The 21,610-nt window shown below is 56.6% G+C and overlaps 2 protein-coding genes and 1 non-coding gene across 16 annotated transcripts; 1 reads left to right on the top strand and 2 right to left on the bottom strand.

Annotated features, from left to right (window-relative positions):
* Positions 1–49: 49 nt before the first annotated feature.
* On the top strand, positions 50–6,966 carry ALG3 (ALG3 alpha-1,3- mannosyltransferase). Of its 3 annotated transcripts, none has more exons than XM_054681289.2 (9): positions 50–138; positions 3,565–3,664; positions 3,762–3,909; positions 4,019–4,179; positions 4,655–4,775; positions 5,377–5,582; positions 5,743–5,820; positions 6,438–6,581; positions 6,717–6,966. In XM_054681289.2, the coding sequence occupies exons 2-9, from the start codon at positions 3,591–3,593 to the stop codon at positions 6,877–6,879; spliced, it is 1,095 nt and encodes a 364-aa protein (XP_054537264.1). In that variant the 5' UTR covers positions 50–138; positions 3,565–3,590; the 3' UTR covers positions 6,880–6,966. The 3 variants fall into 3 exon arrangements, with proteins under 3 accessions (XP_054537264.1, XP_054537261.1, XP_054537263.1); XM_054681286.2 differs by lacking the exon at positions 50–138 and adding an exon at positions 424–619; XM_054681288.2 differs by lacking the exon at positions 50–138 and adding an exon at positions 451–582.
* Positions 6,967–7,059: 93 nt separating this feature from the next.
* VWA5B2 (von Willebrand factor A domain containing 5B2) lies at positions 7,060–20,206 on the bottom strand. 12 transcript variants are annotated; one of them, XM_054681283.2, is made up of 20 exons: positions 19,669–20,206; positions 18,798–19,539; positions 18,548–18,718; positions 16,069–16,300; positions 15,745–15,902; positions 15,081–15,212; positions 14,722–14,846; positions 14,169–14,324; positions 13,126–13,236; positions 12,837–13,045; positions 12,639–12,750; positions 11,977–12,162; positions 10,917–11,088; positions 10,518–10,831; positions 9,805–9,994; positions 9,352–9,699; positions 8,461–8,598; positions 8,282–8,365; positions 7,985–8,202; positions 7,060–7,899 (listed from the first exon to the last, which is right to left on the bottom strand). In XM_054681283.2, the coding sequence occupies exons 2-20, from the start codon at positions 18,934–18,936 to the stop codon at positions 7,351–7,353; spliced, it is 3,744 nt and encodes a 1,247-aa protein (XP_054537258.1). In that variant the 5' UTR covers positions 18,937–19,539; positions 19,669–20,206; the 3' UTR covers positions 7,060–7,350. The 12 variants fall into 12 exon arrangements, with proteins under 12 accessions (XP_054537258.1, XP_054537259.1, XP_016797886.2 ...); XM_054681284.2 differs by having other exon boundaries at positions 19,752–20,206; XM_016942397.4 differs by having other exon boundaries at positions 18,798–19,085; positions 19,752–20,206.
* MIR1224 (microRNA mir-1224) lies at positions 7,900–7,984 on the bottom strand. Its single transcript, NR_035530.1, has one exon. It is a non-coding gene; the product is annotated as a microRNA mir-1224 (primary transcript).
* Positions 20,207–21,610: the final 1,404 nt, after the last annotated feature.

Genomic DNA, 21,610 nt, shown 5'->3' with positions numbered 1-21,610 from the left:
TTTCTCAGCATCCGGAAGGCTCGAAGGGCAGGCAGGAGGGGCGCGAACAGGGGCTTTGCCCTCCTGGAGAGACAGCATGAACACAGATGTTCCCAGCGCAGGCGAAGTAGAATGCTGGCTTCAGCGGTTGTGGGGGAGGTAGGCAGGAATGTTGCTTTTCTGGACATTCGTTCTAAATTAGCGCCTGTGTACCCAGGGCTGGGTATAAACTGAGGAGTAAGACATTGTCCCTGCTCCTATGGAGCGTGGAGTGCATCAGAGGAGACAAATGCAGAAAAATTACATTTTAGTGGAATAAATGAAGACTGGCTACTCGGATCGGCGCTTAGCCTGGTGGGACGCCAGGCACGGGAAGCGGAACCTAAGTGTCGAAGGTTCGGGTTTCCGGGGTTGGTGGGCCCACACAAGCGGCGCACCGTTAAGATGGCGGCTGGGCTGCGGAAACGCGGCCGGTCCGGTTCCGCGGCCCAGGCAGCGGGACTCTGCAAGCAATGGCTGCAGCGCGCCTGGCAAGAGCGGCGCCTGCTGCTGCGGGAGCCGCGCTACACGCTGCTGGTGGCCGCCTGCCTCTGCCTGGCGGAGGTGGGCATCACCTTCTGGGTCATTCACAGGGTGGCATGTGAGTGCGCCGAGGGGGAGGGGAGGGGAGGGAGGGAGACCTGAACCCGCGACCCAAACTGGATCTCAGACCTGGAACTCCAAACCAGACTCTGTATCCACTCACTTGTCAATTGCGAACCCATCCATTTCCCTTACCTGAGCGCCAAGCCTGCTCTATAGAAAACCGGATCTTAATCTGCCCGCGTGGCAGAGGTGGATACCCTAGAGATTGGCCTTCTGCACTGAACTTACAGCCTGCAAACCAGCTTAGAAGTCAGATTTGAGCCAAAATTGTTGTACTGCTGCTGCTGCCGCTTTTCTCTGTGGCTTTGGACACCTCAGGTCTCCTCCTGGATCTCAGCTTTTTCCATGTGTTCAGTTCTGTGATCTTTGAACGTCCCTTCTCAATGATGGCATCTTGTGACCACTTGAGTCCATTAGGCATTATTGGCTACTCCTTTCCAGGCTGAAACTATACTCTAGGCTTAAGGCACTTGGCTTTCTTGCTAAAGACTCTTAATTCAACAAATATTTATTTAGTGCTTATTATATGCCTAGCATTATGCTGGTTACCAGAGAGAGGTACAGTGGTGAATAAGAGATGCATTTCTGCTGGGCGCGGTGGCTCACGCCTGTAATCCCAGCACTTTGGGAGGCCGAGGCGGGCGGATCACGAGGTCAGGAGATCGAGGCCATCCTGGCTAACACGGTGAAACCCCGTCTCTACTAAAAAAAAAACACAAAAGAATTTAGCCGGGCATGGTGGCGGGTGCCTGTAGTCCCAGCTACTCGGGAGGCTGAGGCAGGAGAATGGCGTGAACCCGGGAGGCAGAGCTTTCAGTGAGCCGAGATCACGCCACTGCACTCCAGCCTGGGCGACAGAGCAAGACTCCGTCTCAAAAAAAAAAAAAAAAAAAAAAAAAGGATGCATTTCTAACTCGGGCCTGGACAGTAAGTTAGCAGGCAATTATAATGCATCATAATCATGGTAGTAGTAACACAGGATACCATAAAGGGCATAGGAAGTCACTTAAACCAGGTTGGAGGAGTCAGCAAAGGCTTCATAGAGCCACCCTTGGAAGGTAGGAATTAGCTATTTAAGGAAAGAAGAAAAAGGTGAGGGGAAGGAGTGCTGTGGACAGAGGATCCTCTATTAAAAATTTCCAGCTAGGCCGGGCGCAGCAGCACACGCCTGTAATCCCAGCACTTTGGTAGGCCTAGGCGGGTGGATCTCCTGAGGTCAGGAATTTGAGACCAGCCTGGCCAACATGATGAAATCCTGTCTCTACTAAAAATACAAAAATTAGCCGGGTGTGGTGGCATATGCCTGTAATCCCAGCTACTCGGGAGGTTGAGACAGAAGAATTGCTTGAACCCGGGAGGTGGAGGTTTCAGTGAGCCGAGATTGCGCCACTGTACTCCAGCCTGGGTGACAGAGCAAGCTCCGTGTCAAAAAAAAAAAAAAAAAAAAAATTCAGTTAGGCTGGGCACGGTGGCTCATGCCTGTAATCCCAGCACTTTGGGAGGCTGAGGTGGGCGGATCACTTGGGGGCAGGAGTTAAAGACCAGCCTGGCTGGGCATGGTGGTTTATGCCTGTAATCCTAGCACTTTGGGAGCCCGAGGCGGGCAGATCACCTGAGGTCAGGAGTTCAAGACCAGCCTGGCCAACATGTTGACACCCTGTCTCTACTAAAATAGAAAAATTAGCTGGGCATGATGGCAAGTGCCTGTAATACCAGCTACCTGGGAGGCTGAGATGGGAAAATGGCTTGAACCGGGGAGATGGTGGTTGCAGTGAGCTGAGATCGCACCACTGTACTCCAGCCTGGGTGGCTGAGCGAGACCCTGTCTCAAAAGAAAAACAAACAAACAAACCAGCCTGGCCAACACGATGAAACCCCATCTCTACTAAAAATACAAAACTTAAAAAATTAGCCAAGCATGGTGGCACACACCTGTAGTCCCAGCTACTCGGGAGACTGAGGCAGGAGAATCACTTGAACCCGGGAGGCGGAGGTTGCAGTGAGCTGAGATCGTACCACTGCACTCCAGTCTGGGTGACAGAGTGAGACTCTGTCTCAAAAAAAAAAAAAAAAAGACAGCCTGGTTCCTTTGAGGAACTGAAATGATTTTTTTTAGAGCTAGAGTGTAGAAATCAAGTGAAGGGAGTAGTAAGAGATGGGAATGCAGAAACTGAGGCCAGATCATGAAGGAATTTGAAAGCTTTGTTAAGAAGATAGCATGATAATTAAGAACTTGGGACCCTGCAAGCTTCAATCCCAACTCCACCATCCTAGCTCAATTATCTTAAGCCAGTCACTTAACCTAATTAATTCTTAGGCTCCCCTTCTAAAAATGGGAATAATACAGAGTTTTCTTTATCTTAAGGGTCTTGGGGAATCATTGAGAGGTTTTAAGCAGAGGCCTGTTACGATTTGTATTTTAGGAGGAGCTCTTTGGTGTACGAGGTGGAAAATATATTGTAGCAGGGTGAAAGTAGAAGTCAGGAGCCTAATTAGCAGGCTATTGTATAATCATTGGGGCTAGAGATTACTTTAGGCTCAAATTTGAGTATGTAGTAGCAGAGAAGGATGAGATAGAGATATTTACGGTGAGGAACAGGCAGAACTTGTTGACGAAGGGTTGCAAATGAGAGAGGAGGGAGTATCAAAGATGTTACTCAGGTCCGTGACCTGGTAGCTAAGAGGTCGGTGGTGCCATTTGCGGAACCCAGGAAAGGGAGTAGATTGGAATGGGAAGAAAGATCACAAATTCACTTATAGAAATGTTGAGTTTGAGATGTCTGGGTTCACCCAGAGAATCTCAGATAAAGAGTTAGATTAAGAGGTAGTGAAGCCCTGGGAATTGGCTGAAAGTCTGTGTTTTGATGGTCTGGAGGCATGGGGAGGGTGGCAGACAAGTTCTAGACTCAGAAGTAACCAGATCATCTTGTCTTCTTCCAGACACAGAGATTGACTGGAAGGCCTACATGGCCGAGGTAGAAGGCGTCATCAATGGTACCTATGACTATACCCAACTGCGGGGTGACACCGGACCACTTGTGTGAGTGGGGACAGGAAGTTCAGGGAGGATGCGAGGGGCTGGTTAGGTACTAGTCTGTGTGACCTGACCCAGGCTCACATTTTCTCTCATCTTCCAGGTACCCAGCTGGTTTCGTGTACATCTTTATGGGGTTGTACTATGCCACCAGCCGAGGCACTGACATCCGCATGGCCCAGAACATCTTTGCTGTGCTCTACCTGGCTACCTTGCTGCTTGTCTTCTTGATCTATCACCAGACCTGCAAGGTAAGTCCATGCTACCAGGGCTAGAGGGCCCCAGCCTGGGAGGGCTGGGTGGTGGGGATGGCTCAGGCTTGCTGAGCTGACCTTGTACCTTACTGTGTTTTCCCTTTAGGTACCTCCCTTCGTCTTTTTCTTCATGTGCTGCGCCTCTTACCGTGTCCACTCCATCTTTGTGCTGCGGCTCTTCAATGACCCAGTGGCCATGGTGCTGCTCTTCCTCAGTATCAACCTCCTGCTGGCCCAGCGCTGGGGCTGGGGCTGCTGCTTTTTCAGGTCAACACCTCTTCCTTCTGGCCCCCTCTCGTTTTCTGCATTTCCATCTCTTCCCATTTTCCTGCAGCAGAGGGAGTAAAGGAGTAGCCAAGACAGCATGGGTCACTCAGGGCTCCACAAAGCGAGTCCAGGATCTATAGAAAGTTTCTGCCCTGCCATCCCCCAACATACACACATGCCCTCTTTCCATCCTGTCTTCCTCCCAGACAGCATTCCTTGTTGGAATTAGTCCTTCACATTCTAAATACTCAGTATATGCTCATTCACATCTAGTAGGCATAGAGACTATGTATCTGCCTCCTGCCTACTCCAGGCTCTTCCCTCCAACAGTTGTGAGTGTAGGTCCCATCCTGGAGTTTGCTGGCGTGGCGGCGGGGGGGAGGTTGCTGTGGTGATGGTGGGGGGTATGTCTTTGGGTGTTGTGTGCACGGCCCTGGAGCTGATCTCCACCCTTCCTCTCCCCTGCTCACCCCAGCCTGGCAGTCTCTGTGAAGATGAATGTGCTGCTCTTCGCCCCTGGGTTACTGTTTCTTCTCCTCACACAGTTTGGCTTCCGTGGGTCCCTCCCCAAGCTGGGCATCTGTGCTGGCCTTCAGGTACCCCCACCTCACCCTTCCTCTTTCTAATCAAGGAGAAGCCACTTGTCTTGATTGAGGGGCTCTATCCCTGAGACTCCCTCAAAGCCAAGAGACAGGGTTTTAGAGTTGATTCTGAGCTAGGGAGCCACTATCTCTAGGCTGTAGTTTCCATAGCTGTAAAACAGGGTATTAAATTTGATGGTCTCTGAGAGCCTTTTTGCTTTTTTTAATTTTAAGTTTTGAGATGGGCTCTTGCTGGGTTGCCCAGGCTGGTCTCAAACTCCTGGGCTCAAGCAAACCTCCTGCCTTGGCCTCCCAAAGCGCTAGGATTTCGGGCATGAGCCACCCTGCCTGGCTTCTGAGAGCCTTCCTTGCTCTGCCCACACTTTAAGGTGAATCCACACCTTAAAGCATTGTTATGACCTGCCTCCTAAGCTTCTTTGGCCCCAGGCACTGGCCTGGGGTAGGGGTGGGGGACGTGGTTTTCCTGCTATTTCTAGTGGGAATTGGGGAACCTCTGAGGCCTACATCCCAGTCCCACACCCCTCAATGAGTAGCATGAAGGCTGGTCATTGGGAACGAGCCTTGGCAGCTCTGCTGACATCACACCAATCCTCAGGTGGTGCTGGGGCTGCCCTTCCTGCTGGAGAACCCCAGCGGCTACCTGTCCCGCTCCTTTGACCTTGGCCGCCAGTTTCTGTTCCGCTGGACAGTGAACTGGCGCTTCCTCCCAGAGGCGCTCTTCCTGCATCGAGCCTTCCACCTGGCCCTGTTGACTGCCCACCTCACCCTGCTCCTGCTGTTTGCCCTCTGCAGGTGGCACAGGTGAGAAAAGGCAGTAGTGCCATGGGCAGAGTTGGGGGAAGGAGTGAAGGGCCTAAGCCTTAGGGGCTGCTTGGGGGAAGTGTCAGTTAAGCTCATGGGGTGAGTCTAGAGTTTGACTCACAAAAGGGGCTTGATAACTGTCTGAATGGCTTTTCCCCAGGACAGGGGAAAGTATCTTGTCGCTGCTGAGGGATCCCTCCAAAAGGAAGGTTCCACCCCAGCCCCTTACGCCCAACCATATCCTTTAAATTGTGGGAAGGTAAGTCTTGCCCTCTCTAGGTGCTGACAGAGTCAGGTATCCTGACTGGATGCCAGCTGGTCAGGTATCCCTTGACAGCTGGTGACCTGGGCGAGGAAAGGGGACCCCAATCATAGAAGTCCTATTCTGCACCACTGTGCTGAGCACTTCACATATTGAAGTATATTTGATTCTTAATTCTAAATACGAGCTACTCTTATGAGTACCTCTCCCTGGTACTATCATAAGAGATTTACATATGTTCTAATATTGAAAGCTCACAAGAGACCTCGAGACAGGGAGGTACACTTACATTTACTATTCTCATTTTACAGATGGAAAAATTAAGACTTCATGAGGTTAAGTAACTTACCAAGGCCACACAGCCAGTAAGTTAGGGGTTCAAACCCACAAGACCTTATGGCCCTAGGTATTACTCTCTCCATATTCCATATTCGGTTGAGGAGCAGGTCCAGAGAGGTTAATAAACTTGCCCAAAGGCATGCATCAAGGAATGGCAGAGCCAGGGGGCTATGTGACCTAAAAACTATTGCCCCTCTGTTTTGGGATAGTCCCCCCACACACACTCCTGCCCTTGACCTTGACCACCGCATACAGATCGTTTCTACCCTCTTCACCTCCAACTTCATTGGCATCTGCTTCAGCCGCTCCCTCCACTACCAGTTCTACGTCTGGTATTTCCACACACTGCCCTACCTCCTGTGGGCTATGCCTGCACGCTGGCTCACACACCTGCTCAGGTACCAGCTGGGACAACTGGGGGAGTGGGAAGGGATAGGGAGTTCCTGTTGGGGGTTTATGTCTGGGGCATGAGGAGCTGCAGGTCTGCAGGCCTTGAAACTGGATGAAACGTGGAACCTGTTTCTCATCTCCAGGTTGTTGGTGCTGGGGCTCATTGAGCTCTCCTGGAACACATACCCTTCCACATCCTGCAGCTCTGCTGCCCTGCACATATGCCATGCCGTCATCCTGCTGCAGCTCTGGCTGGGCCCGCAGCCTTTCCCCAAGAGCACCCAACACAGCAAGAAAGCCCACTGAAGTCCACCCCCTTTCCCTCCAGTCTACCCTCAGGACCTGGGGTGGGTTGGACTCTGTGCCCTTCCAAATAAACCTTGCTAAGTCCAACTCTGTGCAACCTACATGGAGGTGGGGGCAGCCGATGCCTGGTCCAGGCTGTGAGGGACATGTATGGAGCAGATAAAGAATTCACTCAAGCAGTCCTAGGAGGCACTTTATTGCATAGGATTTGGGGACTGTGGCTCTCTACCCTTCCACTGTGCTGCAGGGAGCTCAGAGGATGGAGGGGAGTGTGAGTGGGGTGGGAGGAGCGGGAGAGAGCACAGGCAGGCACTTTTTGTGGGGGCAAGAGGGCTCTAGGGAGGGAGTAAGAAGCAGTGGGGGGCAGGCTGGCACCAGCCTACACTTTCCCAGCACCAAGAGGCCAGCCCTGGGCGGCAGTGACTTGAGTGTGTTGGGTGGGGCGCCAGCCCAAGCAGCAGGGGGCAGCCTTCACACGTTCGCTGGGCTGTAGCACAGCAGGTGTAGCTGCAGGTTTTGGTCCCAGTGGCGCAGTAGCAGGAAGAGCCCTCGGGCTGCGGCCTTGAGGGCGGCCAGGTCAAGGCCGTCAGGCAAGTGCTGGGCCCGCAGCCAGCAATCAGCTTTGGCCGCTGTCAGTTCCCACTCGCCGAAGGCAGCGGCGCATCGGTGCTCCAGCCAGGCGAGTGCTACGGCAGTGGCCCAGGTCCGGCCCCGCAGGTCGGTGCCGCCCAGCCCTTCCGCCCCCTCGGAGGCCTCGGTGTCTGAGCCCCGCCCACTGTCCACCTGGCCTGGCCCCTCGGAGCCCGAGCTGGGGGACGGGCTGCAGGAGGCCGTGGCACTGTCACCCTGGCCAACACCAGGGCCCAGAAGTGCCCAGGGCAATGAGGCCGAGGTGGGGCTGAGGCTGGCGCGGTGCACGGCAAAGGGCGAGGCACGGCAGAGGCGCTCCTGCGAGATGCGCACAGCGGCGCAGAAGGGCGCGTCCAGGCGGAAGGAGCCTGGTGCCTCCTGCAGCCGCACCTGAGGAGAGAGGAGGTGGGGGGAGAAGCGAGCTGAAACAGCGCCCGGCCCCGGCGGCACCACCCTCCACCTCCCGAGTCCTCACCAAGGGCAGGTAGTCATGGTCGCTGCCTTCACTGTTGTTGGCCTGGCCCGGGTCAGGGCTACAGAGTTTGTGACGGCGGCCCATGCTGAGCCGACAGGGAGGACGGGGAGGTGGGCGGCGAGGACCTTCCGTGGGAGTGGCAGGGTCCCCCAAAGCACGCTTGGAGTTGCCATTTTGGTCCGAGTCCCAGGCGCCTGCTGGAGAGCCTCTCTGAAGTCCTGCAGTGGGGATCATCAGTGCCAGGGGGTGGTCTCTAAGCCCAAGTGCCCCTACCCTTTCCCTACCTTTGGGTGTTACCTTTAGAGTAGACAACAGTGGGCAGAGGAGCTGCATCTAGATGGCTGTGAGAGGCAGGAGGGGTTCCTGGGGGCTCAGCGGGCTCTGCAGGGGCACATGGGACAGGAGTCAGGTTTGTCCAGGAGAGTGGCCAGTGAGGTGAGAGCTGCACCTGAGAGGTCACCAGAATAGGCCCCTACCTGAGCTGCACACCTGCAGGGCCCCAGGCAGGACCTCCCTAGTAGTAGCATCCACAGCTACAGGGCAAGTGAAGCAGGAGGGGGCAGAGCTGACCTTACTTGTCTGAAGGGCTCGAAGCCAGCACCTCCGGGCATGGCCTGTGGAACCAAGGAGCAGTCTGTGGAGCCCCCACCACCCGCCCTCTACAGAGGGCTCATAGAAAAAATTGCGGTGTTCTCCCCAGCTTCTCCCTCTATCGACTTTAACAGAGTAGATTGCCTTGCTAGGCCCAGAACCAGCTCAGACTCCCCAACTTTGACAAGAAGTGATCAGGCTGAATCTTCAACCCATAGCAGAGCAAGGGCCCCCTGGCTGCCCAGAAATTCAGCACTCTGGACAACACCCAGAGGAAGCATTAGCTGGCACATTTTCCTCCACCTGCTTCTGCACTAATAAAACTTGGAAATGTTCTCTCTCTTCATGATCCAATGTGGTAGCCACTAGTCACATGTGACTATTGAGTACTTCAGCTGTGGCTAGTGCAACTGAGGAAATGAACTTTAAGTATTTTCCTAAATGACAAAGATTTGTTTTTACGTTGTGGGTGCTGTGAATCATGACAGGATCACGTTGCCCTCTGTGCTGGCTGCTAGGAAGCTTGTCAGTTCTGGATCTGATCCTTGCAAGAGTATATAACCTCACAGCATGCACCTTTAATATAACCTCATTCTCAGTTTCCTTTATTTTTACTTTTTCCCATTGTCCTGCTTAATTTTTTATCTTGTCTGTGATGAGCCTCAAATCCTTTGTGATCAAAGCGAGGTATAGAGAGTGATCAAACACACAGACCTCTACCTTTGCTGTTTTTAGCCCATGCCTTTGGGTCCTGACTGGACCCACGAGCAACTCACCCCGGTCAGCTGTGGTCTCTGCCCCTCCTCGGAGGGCCAGCTGCTCATTGTCCCGGACCACAGAGGCTGCTGTCAGCCGATGGAGTGCTTGGTCCCAAGCAGCTTCTCTTACAGGAGGTGAGGGAGGCTGTGAGCCATCTCCAGGTCCCCACAGTGTCTCCAGCCCAACACCCACCTCCCAGCACATGGGCTGCTCCCCACACAGGCCCCGGATCACCACATGGCAGCGTGGAGCCTGGGGAGGCACTGCTGGAGGAGCCGACTCCCCACTAGGAGGCACAGCCATGAATAAGAAGGGTGGTTCCATCAGCATGTCCCAGTCCATAGGGGCTGGGGAGAGCAGGTTTCCTGGGGAGGCAAGACAGCAGGGGCATGGGCAGAGTGGTCCTCTGGGCTTTACCTCCCCAAGGCCTCCTTGGTGTCAGGGAAACCAGCTCCCCATCCAACACTTACCTGAGTCATCCAGGCCTTGTCCCAACTGTTGGCCTGGCTCAGGACTTGGGCCATCTAGTATTGCACCCAAAGAGGGTTTCCGGGGTCGGCCGGGGACTTGGTTTGCCCGGCCTGGAGGGGATGAGAGGCTTCGGCCAGCCAGAGCCGCTCTGTGCTGACGGCCCAGCACCTCAGTACTCAAGGCCCCCACCTGCATGTGAGATATGGGGGCCACTGGTCAAGGAATGCAGAACCCTTGACCATCATACATGGGTGCACAGCTGGCCCATGCCCCTTGTCTGAAACCCTGGGTGGCCGCTCACCAGCTTGAGGAGGAAGGCCAAGTTCCTTATGGCCTACAGTGACCTCTGGCCTTGGCCCCTTCCCAGCATCATCCCACTCCACTCCCTATTTCCCACTTGTGGTTGTTGCTTGTCTCTGTATTTTCGTTTATGTCTTCTCCCTCTCTGCATGGCTAACTCGTGCTTATTCTTCCAGATATGGCTCTGACTTTCCTGACTCTCTCAGGCAGAATTAGTCACCCTGACTTTAAGCCCCCTTAATACATGTCCTTGTGCTCATCACTGGTTGTTACATGGTATTATCGTTGGGGATTTACCCACCTTTCTCTCTAGCTAGACTTAATAGTAAACTCTACATAATATCTGGTGCACAGCAGGTGGTAAATAAATATTTGCTGGATACAAGGCGAATGAATGTGGGTTGGATCTCACCTTGAATGGAGCTGGTGTAGGTGCAGGCAGGGGACAGGAGCGGGAGCCTGCAGGTTCTCCCCAGGCCAGACTGCGGCAGCCCTGCTGAGAAGGTGGCTCCAAGGGAGCACTACCTTCGGGGGAGCCAGGGCCCTGTGAGCCTGGGGACTCACTGCTGCCTGTGGAGCCTGGGCCTGGCTCGGGGCTGGCAGAGCAGTGGGTGAGCACATACTGCTCCCGAATGTACGAGGACTGAAAGATGCGGCGCCATATGGCTGTGTCAGAGGGGTTAGGTCCAGGATCCGTGACTGGGTCTGTCAGAGCATCAGTACCTGCTGGGAGGCAGTAGAATGGACCCTAGCCCTGACCCCTCCCAGTGCCCACTCCAATACAGCCACACACATACACCTGGGCACTCACTCTGCTCTGAGTCCCTGGCAGCCCATGGGCTGGACAGTTCTGCTGAGACAGTGCCTGTTCCCAGTGGCTCTGAGGTGCCAGTGGGCTCAGTGCCAGGGCTGGCAGCAGACGGGGCCTCTTCTGGGGATGGAAACACGGACCCACCCGAGCTCTGCCAGCCAGGCTCTTGGCCCTAGAGAGAATATTATTGGGAAAAAAATTAACTGCAGTTATGTGCTACCTCTTTCCAAACATTTTTAGATGGCTCACAGCAAGAGGCAACAAAGCTAATAAACCAGAAACAAAAGACCAGTACTAAAGAAGGAGGAAGCAGACATGTTCACTGTAAGGGTTAATAGAGCTGCTGGGAAGCTGAGCTTTAAGTTTGGCCCTGAGCTCCCTGGCAGCCAGGCAAAAAAAAAAAGTCTGTTATGCAGCTCTCATGATCAAAAAGGAGGAAGCATGCAGAGTTCTTCTAAAGAGATAAGGCTTTTCATTAAAGAATAACTACCATGTCCCCAGCTCCTACTGTGTCAAGTGTTCTGCCAGGAGTACTCACTTTATGACCCCTGATGACAACCACCTGTGAAAAACCTCATTTCCATATGAGGAAATGGGTCAGTGAGGTGAAGTGACTTGCTCAAATCAAATGGCTGGTAAGTGACAGAGCTGGGATTAGAGATTGTGCCTAGGTTATGCTCATCCATCACTGCGTGTCCCAGAAAATACGCTGGCTGGTGCTTTCTATAGGGAACTATGTGAAGCCATGAGCAAGCCTTGATGGAAACCTCGTAGCAAATGCAGGTGCTGTTTTCTGTGGCTGTGCTTTAGTGACCTTGGGTAAAAACTCGGGGTAACACTTTGCAGGACAACTCAGTGGAAGACTCCATGAAGGGGACAGGGTGTGTCATCTTAGGGGGCCCAGTGTGATCTCTGTGGAGTCCTAGGGGATAGTAGAGAAGCTTGGTAGAGAGAGGCACAGAGAATGGAAAAAGGGTTTGGAAGAGATGCGGGGACTTCAGCCATCCCAGGCCCCCCTACCTCACCCTAGCCCCCCTACCACACCCCAGCCCAAGCTTACCCCTGGTGGGCGGGACCGGAAGCCATCCACCCTGAAGAGTGAGCAGTAACCGAGCAGCTGGTCCCCAGGGTAGAGTGCTGGGATCTCCCGGGGGGTCAGCAGTGCCTCCACAGTGTCAGGCACAAACCAGTCCACAGAGATGTCACTCAAAGCAGGCTCCAGTGCCTTCCGCAGAGCCTGTACCAGCTGTGGGGAGTGGCCACAGGGAAGACATGGGAAGGAAAGAGGTGTCATACAGCCAGACAGAGCAGGAAGGCTGCCCTTCCCCTGATGCCATCTGCCCAGCCCCTAAGCTGATGGGGCACAGGGCCAGGCTGGGGTCAGGAGAAGGAATGAGGGTAGGAGCAAGCAGGGGGCTGAGTGCTCAGCCCTCAGGATTTGGTCTGTCTCCTGGCCTGAGCTTTGCCACATGGATGGGGCAAGACTGTGAGGACGAGGCTCCGTTCCAGGACTAAATGGGATTCAGAGGGTGGTCAGAGACAGTGTCCTGACACCTTTGGCCTTCACAGCACCAACAGCTCTTCCCCTGATTGGAGTGGGGAGAAGGCCTGGTGAGGGCGCCAGGAGCCCCCATGGCCTGCCTGAGTTCTGTTTCAGACTTGATGTGTAACTTGGGAGAAAAACTTCCAGGTGTAGGGAACAGGGCCCAGGCTCAAGCTCACCATGGGCTGCAGCCTCTGCCCAGGCCTCAGGAAGTAGGCCTGGCCTCTGCTGAGGGCAGATAAACCCTGGAGCAGCTGGTGGCAGGTGGGCCCCAGCCCAAAGGAGAAGCATCTGATGAAGGAAAGGAAGCAGCTGTGATCTTCAGGAGCCCCTTGTGGGGGCTCAGTCTTACGCATCTGGCTCTGCCCATCCCATACCTGGCTGTCCCCCTGTGCCACCTCATGAGCTCCAGGGTTCGGTGGGTAGTGGTGGCCATGGGTGAGGCAGCAGTGAGCAGGAACAGCTGCCGAGGGTAGGCCCTGTGCTGGGGCTGCCCCACGGCCCAGTCCAGAGCAGCCAGCACGTCTGGGGGCCCACTCGGAACCTGCAGGGTCTCAATGCTCTCACAGATCAGCTGCACAGCATCCTGGAGCGAGAAGGCACAGGCTGGGACGCACTGGGCTGAAACCTCTCTGTAAGGCCTCCAGATCCCTGGACCACACTCACATCACTGCAAGGCCGGCTCTCTGGGAAGAGTGGCTGCACCAACGTCCCAAACACGGCCAGGTTGATAAGCGTCTGGGGCGGGAGGGACTTCACAGCCAAAACAATGGCATCCTGTGGAGGGCCAGGGAGGGCGGCGTGAGGCCAGCCCCATGGGCCCTGATACAGAGCAAGGGAAGCCAGATCACTGCCTTATCCAGGCTGTGATTCAAGTGAGAGGCTGTGGTAACCTAGGAGAGGCCCTGGGTGTGAGGGAAAGTGTGCCAGTGAGCCCCCAAGTGTGTGTGAGAGATGTGTGGGACTCTGGAGGTACACATGACTGTGTGTGGGACTCTGGAGGTATACATGACTGTGTGTGGGACTCTGGAGGTATACATGACTGTGTGTGGGACTCTGGAGGTGTACATGACTGTGTGTGGGACTCTGGAGGTATACATGACTGTGTGGGACTCTAGAAGTACACATGACTGTGTGTGGGACTCTGGAGGTGTACATGACTGTGTGGGACTCTGCAGGTACACATGGCTGTGTGTGGGACTCTGGAGGTACACATGACTGTGTGTGGGACTCTGGAGGTACACATGGCTGTGTGTGGGACTCTGGAGGTACACATGACTGTGTGTGGGACTCTGGAGGTACACATGGCTGTGTGTGGGACTCTGGAGGTACACATGACTGTGTGTGGGACTCTGGAGGTACACATGACTGTGTGTGGGACTCTGGAGGTACACATGAAACTTGAGTGTCCCTGTGATTGGAGTGACTCCCTGTGACTGAGTGCAAGTCTATGTGTGAGAGGCTCTTGGAATCCTGGAGAGATGTGTGTGCGTGAATATGAGCAAGAGAGCGTGACAGTGTCTGTTTGGCGGTTGGAGCAGGGCTCCTGTCTAAGGGAATCCCCTGAGGAGTTGCCATCTGCTTCCTCTTTGGAAGATGGTGTTTGAAGCAACAAGGTAACTCCTGGCTTCAAGAGGCTGCCCCCAGCCCTCCTCAGACCCACTGCCCCATCCAACCCCCAGGCCCGCCCACACCACACCCCCACGGGCCTTGTGTGCCGCGCTGCTGCTATCCAAAAGGAAGAGTAGCTCCCGAGTAGCTGTCCCCAGGTGTCCGGGCTTGGAGCTCAGGTCTGGGCAGAAGCTCAGCACCAGCACGGGGTTCAGCAGGATGTCCTTGTGGAAGCGTCGCTGCAGGAACCACACCTGAGCGGGGGAGTCCCAAGTCAGCCTGGGCAAGGCTTAGTGCTACTTTGTTGAGGGTGGGCAGTGGGACTGGCTCTGGGGCCTTTTTCTGTCTGATCCACCCAGAGGGGACATCTTTTTGTAGTAATTCGAATAAAGGCAGGGGCAAAGGCAGGTGGCTGTCTTCTGTTTATATCAGACCTAGCCTCCATCCTCTGAGACACACCCCAGAGAGATTCACATCGGCCCTCCAATGACAATACTCATCTGTCCTCTGTGATGGTTGGTGGCAGCTGTGGAGAGATCTTGCCGAGAAAAGAGGCCTCCCCGCACCCATTCCAATGTAAGCCTGCTTGCCTGCTCCTTGTGCACAAATGCAGCCAAGGCCAGGGGCCAGGCCAGGCTCCTATGGCGGTACCTGCCGGTCCCCATCACTGTCCCTTCGCTGTAGCCTCTGAAAATCTCGGCGGGCCCTCACCCGGGCCTCATATTCTGCTGAGCTCAGGCTGCCGCCCTCCAGCATCAGGTGTGGCTGATGGGGCTCTGAGAGGAGAGGACACAATTCTGTCAAGGAAGGCCCTGCCTCTGGACCCCAAGTGCCCAGTTTCACTGTCCAGGAGGAGCCTGCAGGTCCAGCCTTCCCGCACCACAGGCTCTGCCCTCACAGATGACTCAGTCCATCTGGGCCGGGGCCCAGAAACCTGCACTTAAGAAATGCTTCCCCCATTCATATAGAAGCAGGTCAGAGCCGGCCCACGGTGTATCCCAGTCTCTCACCACTGGGGTGCAGCAGGATCTCCAAGGCCCGGTCACAGTGGTGGCCCTCTGCCAGTGTGACACAGATGGTGGCTGCAGAGCTGGCATGAGGGGGGGCATCTGCCCGCAGAGCATGAGAGGGGCTCTCCAGGCCTGAGGGACATAGAGGCAGGAAGGGGAGATGTAGCCATAACACCTTCCCAGGGACAGCAAATGTTGGCAGGGGTCATGGCTGATTCAGTCAGCTCTCAGAGTCTGATCTATATGGGGTCAGATGGACGAGGGAGGATGTGCCTGCTTTCACGGGCTGGGAAGTAGATTCCAGCGGGGTTTCTGGCTGGTCGAAGAGTCATGCATCAGCCAGGTGCTGATTTAGCATCCACCCCCCACCTTCTGTGTAAGGAAAATCTACTTCATCACAGGTACTAGTCCCATTGTAAGTATCTCTCTTCCCACTGGTGGGTGGGATGAGATATAAATAAATTACCTTGATAAAATTGGGGTGTGTGTGTTGGGTAGAGGTGACCAGGGGATGCTCCCACCACTAACCCAGATGTTCCGGAGGCTTGGGTCCCTGTCTTTTTGTCCTGTGTCCCTCCTATCCCTGAGCCTTATTTCCCTTCCAGTCACTACACTGGGTGGAGTGGGCATCTGAAAAGAGGGCAGGCCAGCCAGATGCACCCACCTGCAAGCAGGCATGGCCCAGTCACCAGCATCTCGAAGGAGAAGGTATATGGGGCAGGGCAGCGGGCAGGGCCTGAGAACACGTCCCGAGGGGCAGCCGGCTCCTCCCAGGCCAGCCCTTCCTCCTGAGGGCTGCCCACCCCGAAGCAGCTGGTGGGGCTGGAAGGGAGCATGAGGAGGGTCACTGGGCCACTGTGAAGGCCCCTAAACCCTCCGGCTGACTGGCCCCAGCCCTTCCTCACCCTTCCCATCCCTGGGTACCCTGCCAGTGCCCCCTCACCCGCACTAGACCCAGAGAAGCCGAGGGAGGGACGAAGAGAATCACCATAGGCCCAACCTGTCGTCACAGAGCCCCGGAGGCCTGGGGGGCCCTGGCGGGCCTGGCGGGGCCAGCGGGGTGAGCACAGTGGGCAGGGCCACATGCAGCACCCCGTCAGGCCTTGAGGGCAGCTCCCGGCTGCTGTGCAGGGTCACCGTCATGGTGCCAGCCGCGGCGATAATGCCTGTGGGCAGCACCAACGTGGACCGGGCCTGGGCCAGATCCAAGACAAGATGACCTATGATGGGTGAGAAATGGGGTCAGAGCATGCTGGAAGCAGAGGAGAGGGAGGAAGCTAGATGTGGAAGCAGGCATTGGGTCAGGGAGCCTGGGCAAGGGGGACTTTGCATGTTGGCACTAGGCTAATGCATTGGTGACGCAGGATGGAGGCATGAGATGAATGATGGCAGGAGAGGCAGACTAACTGTGAACAGATCTGGCTGTCATCAGGCAAGAGCAGCAGTGACATCCTTGCTAATGGAAGGCTGAGAAGGGGCCATGTCCACTCTCAAGGCCCTGGGAATACCCACACCCTCTGCCCCTCTCCCCCTGCCTGCCTCTTTCCATTCAACCCTTGGCCACCATCCCTTGTGGATAGACATCTCCCTGTGGCCTGGGACCCCACTCTGCTCATAAATTTCCTGCTCCTGAACCATCAGGAGCTCCCCCATTGCCCACTAAGGTGGCTCCAGAATTCTCTACTCCTCCCGGGCAGGAGGAATAGAGAAGCAGGCTGGAGGACATAAAGCTCCATTTGCACACCGCACACACTGTTTTATTTAGCTCCTAGGTTTGTTTGGGGACTGGTGGGGCTGCTAAAGGAATAATGACCAGCCATGTACAGTGGCAGCTGTGTACACCACCGACGTGGTCTGGCCCCAGCCCACCTTCACAGCCCTACTGTACCTCACTTCCTCACAATGACCAATTGTTCATCCTTTCAATAAATACTTGCTGAATAACTGAAGGGAAGAAAAAGATGGAAGGAAAGAAAGAAAGGGGCTTCCATCCCAGCCAACCGACACAGGGGAGACAGCACAGCATCAAGTTTTAAATATCAGCTTGGTGACCTCTAATTGAGTCCTTTGGCAGCTCTCTTGTTCTGAGGAGCCTGTTTCCTCATCCATAAAGTGGGGATCATAATAACTCTGTGATTGTGGTGAGGAACAAATGAGGCAATGTATGCAAAGCACCCAACATATAAGTCAGTGACCCCTGCTATGACTTTCATCCCCCATAACAGGAGGAAGGGGGATTATCCCCCTTCCATCCCCCATAACAGGAAGAAGCCTGCATTACCCACTACTTGGGATTCAAATGAGGTGATACTAGCGATTGTAAACTGTAAATCACTATAAACATGAGACATTTTATTGTCATTACCCACTGTAACCTACTTATAAGCATTTGCTTATACTGTTGCCCCTACCTTCCACTTAACTGAGTCCTACCCTTTCTTGCAGTCAAATGCTGGCTCTACCTCCTTCTGGAACATTCCTGGGGCCTCAGCCCAGAGCTCACTCTAGCCTCTAACCACAAGCCTCTAACCTGCTGGGCTTATGCCAGCTCTCAACACCACTGGATTCTGTTCCTCTTCTTCTTACCTGGATTGCGAATCCCCTGGGCAGGAATCAAAGGCATGTATGAATGAATCAATGAAAGAACCAGGTGCAAGCACAGCACACAGCACAGGGCTGGGCTTCTGTCCCTTCCCCGGGCACTCGCTGGGCCTCATAGTGCCAGGTTCTGTGTGAGGTGCTGGGATTTGGAGATGCTCCAGCGGGGAGACAGACAGGCAGATCTGTGACAATGACTCCCCCTGTAAGTGCCATAACGAGGGGGCACAAAAGGCTGGGGAGCCAGGAAACAGTGCAGCTATTTGTGGGAGAGTCAGGGAGGGTTTCCCTAGGAATGACGTTTAGTGGATCTTAAAGGACAAGTAGGAATTTGCTCAATAGAAGATGGAAAGACAGAGCAGAGAGTTGGGAAAGGACCTGTCAGTCAGTGTGGCCAGCGGCAGCGGTACCTGGTGTATGGGGTCGCGGGGAGAGGGATGGAATGGGGTGAGAGCGAGGGCCTTGGCTGCTAGGCACTGGAGTCTACACTTGATTCAGTGGCCCACGCGGGGCCGGATTGAGGTGTGCAGCCTAAAATAGTAAGGGGCCGGAGGGGACCAGGGGAGAAGGCTCCCTTTGCAGCCCCCTAGAGAGACCGGTCTCCTGGGCTGTAAGGGCTGCTGGCGCCCCCGCAAGCCCTGTGCTGCCTGCTGTGTCTGTCTCCCAGGCTGTGAACCTCCGGGCCATGTTCTCCCAGCACCTGGCGCAGGTCAGGTGCCCAGCCCACGACTGCTGAATACCAGGATGAGCCAATGAATGCACAAGGCAGTGCCCGGAGGAAGGCGGGGGACGGGCGGAGGCCGAGCGGGTGCGGGAGCTTGAGCTGCGCCCGGCTTTCAGGAGCGCGGGTGCGGGCGCGCGGGACTCACCCTGCGCGCAGCGGCGGGGCGTCGGGGTCCCCAACCCCGGGCCCAGAGCGCGGCAGCAGGCGGCCTGCGAGCGGCGCCGGCTCTGCAGCTGGAAGGAGACGCGCCGTCCGGCGGCCTCGGCCTCGAAGCCGGACACCACCTCGGCCTCGGCCAGCGGGTACACGAACACGCCTGGGGAGGGCGGCGGGAGGCGGCGTCGGACCCTGCCCGGCGCACCCCCCGCCGCGCCCGCGCCCCACCCGGGCCTCACCGTCCACCGGCTGCGGCTGCGGGTTGCGGTAGGTGAGCCGGGCCCGCACGCTGAGGCAGGGGCCGTTGGCGCAGGCCCGGACCCAGGAGTCCGTGAGCGGCAGCGGCGTCCAGCTGGAGGGGCAGTACAGGCCGGGCATGGCGCCGGGAGGCCGGCCCTGCGGGAACGGGCCGGGGAAGCTGGGCGCAGGGTGACGGGACGCCCACCCCGCGCTCCACAGGCCAGCGCGAGAGTCTCACTCCAGCACCCGGACGGGGCCTGCCGGGGCGCGAGGCCGAGCGGGAGCTCCTGAGGGCGACAGGTGGCGGGGGAGATAAGGGGGCGGCAGGCGTGGTGGCGAGGAGGGCATCCTCACGCGTTACCTGGGCAGCCGGGCCGCGGAGGGTTAATGATTAACGCGCGCTTCGGCGCCCAGCAGTCCCGCCGCGGCTCCCCCGGGGGTGGGGGCGGTCACAGCTGTTCCACCGCCCACTCCCAACCTCGCAGCCACCCCCGTACCTGCCGGCCCCCCGGGGCTCCCCGCGGCCGCCAGCTGTCGGAAGCGGCGCGGGTGGAGATGGAAGATGCTCCGGGAAGGCGGAGGTTTAAAGGGCCCGAATCCCCCCGGAGGCCCCCGGCCCTGCGAGGGATCGCGGGGGGAGGGTGGATGGGGCGCCGAAAGGGCCTTGGTCTTTCTCTCCCTGGTGCCTCATCCGACGGGGGTGCTGGCCGGAGTGGAGGGGTTAAGGGTGGGAAGAACGAGCTGGGAAAGCGAAAAGAGGGGGTCTTTGGGAGGCAAGCCCGGGAGAGGTGTCGGGCCAGGGAGAGTCCGTGGGAGCCGCCAGGGCACCGCTCCCTACCCCGGCAGAGCTGATGTGGGAGGAGGGGGCACCTGCAGTGGCCGCGGCCCGCGCAGGGGATGCCGCGGGCTGGCTCTGGGGATCGCCCCGCTCCCTGTGGCAGTCTCAGCCTCACCGTCGCGTCCTCCGCGGAGTTCTAGGTGCCCACGGGATCCGTGTGGGTGGTGCCGCCTCTGCGCTCCGGGTGGCCCTCGGTCCCGGCACCTGCCGGCCGCCAGTTCGCGACTGTGGCTGCAGCGGCTCTGAGTCCCGGCAGGGGCGCGGGCCCTGCCGGCGGTGGTCCCGCCCCCGTTCCGAAAGGCCGCCCCTCCGGCCTGCCCTGGCCCCGCCTGCTGCTGCTGCGGCGGGGCTGGCGCTCCCCCCTCCTTCGGGCGCGGTACCGCCTCCGCGCCAGCCGCGGCAGCCCGAGCCAGACTGGGCACCGCAGTGCAGGGACCGCGTCCCCGCCGCCGCACGGATCCCCGTCACTGCAGGACCGAGGCCTCAGAGACCCCACCCTTTCCATTCTTCAGGAATCAGGCGTCCTGCAAGTGCCACCGACACTGCCGCGACCCCAGCTATCCCATTACCACGACCGCATCCCATTCCCCAGCCCACCCCACCCCCTGCCCTGGGTTGCTTCCCATCGCTGCAGAGACCCTCCCTCCTGACTGCAGCGAACCCCCCAGCCCCCCATCACCGTCACCGCAGGACTCTTCCCCCAAGAAGCTGGCCCCTTTCCTTTGCAAAGTGCTCTTCATCACTGCAGAAAACCTCCCCCATCCCTGCAGGTACTTTTAGTTCATGCAGCCACTTCAGTGACCACTCACTCCAAGCAGGGATTCCTCATCACTGCAGCGACCTCCTCCCAGCCGGCCTTGGCATCGCCGCAGTGCCAACCACTTCTGCTGGGGTGGGAGGGTGTGCACAATAGCGCCCTCAGCCTATAACCCCTTGGTCTCTTCAGCTGTGCGGGCCTTGGGAGTGAAGCCTTCTAGCCTGAAGAGCCTTCTTATGGCTGCAGACCGTCCCCTCATAGCAGTGACCCCCACCCATCACCGCAGCCCTGAAGAGAAAACATCTCTGCTTGTCAGGAGGGCCCCTTGTTATTGGCAGACTTTGCATGTGCTTGACAGCGTTATGCTGTCAAAAAGTAGGAAGGTCCGGAAAACCTCTCCCAGGTCCCCCAAGGAAGAGTCTGAGAGCCCTGGGGAAGTGAGAGGAGATGACCATGTTTGGGGATCATCCATGTAAGCTTTTTGGCAGATGCCATACTGAGATTCTGCAGAGAGAGCTTGAGGAGAGCTGGGGATGGAGGACAGCCAGTAGGAAGTGAGCTTTCGAGTCGGGCCCATGGTTCTCACTCCTCCGCATTAACTCTCTCCCTCTGATTTCAATCACTATCACCAGGGATCATCCCCCGGGGGAATCCCTGCCTCTTTGAGCATCTGAGCCCTCAACCCCAACCATCTCCTTTGCTCACCCTACTTAGCATGGTGGAGAGAGCTTGACGTTTTCCCAGGGAATTTCATGGGTGGAAATGCACAGGAATGATACAGGGAGCACAGACACAGTCACACGTACCCAACACACGGGGAGCTCCAGCTGGGTCCTAGCCCTCTTTCCATACTGCCTGGGTCATGGTTCCATTCACCTGTCTCCCCCTTTCTCTACTGAGTCTGTTCTCAGCTTCATCCTGAACGAGGGTCCCTCTTTCAGGCCTAGGGAGAAACAGTGGATGGGCTGATGGTCCCTCCAGGTGATCTAGGGCCTCAGGTAGGACCAGCCCTGGCCCTGAGGGCCTCACAAAGGTCCAGGCAGTGGCCACCTTTCCACAAGCACCTTGTGCTCTGCCCCTTCTACAAATGAACCAAGAGCTACATGTAGCCCTTGGACAAACATGAGGTTGCAAATAGCAGTCATTAGGGAGGTCTCCGACACATGGAAATGGAAAAAGAGGTCCTTCTGTTTGGTCCTGAGGAGAGCTTAGATGTA

The sequence above is a fragment of the Pan troglodytes genome, chromosome 2 (genome assembly GCF_028858775.2).
Source record: "Pan troglodytes isolate AG18354 chromosome 2, NHGRI_mPanTro3-v2.0_pri, whole genome shotgun sequence".
NCBI classification, from domain to species: Eukaryota; Metazoa; Chordata; class Mammalia; order Primates; family Hominidae; genus Pan; species Pan troglodytes.
This window is presented reverse-complemented; position numbering and strand designations above follow the sequence as displayed.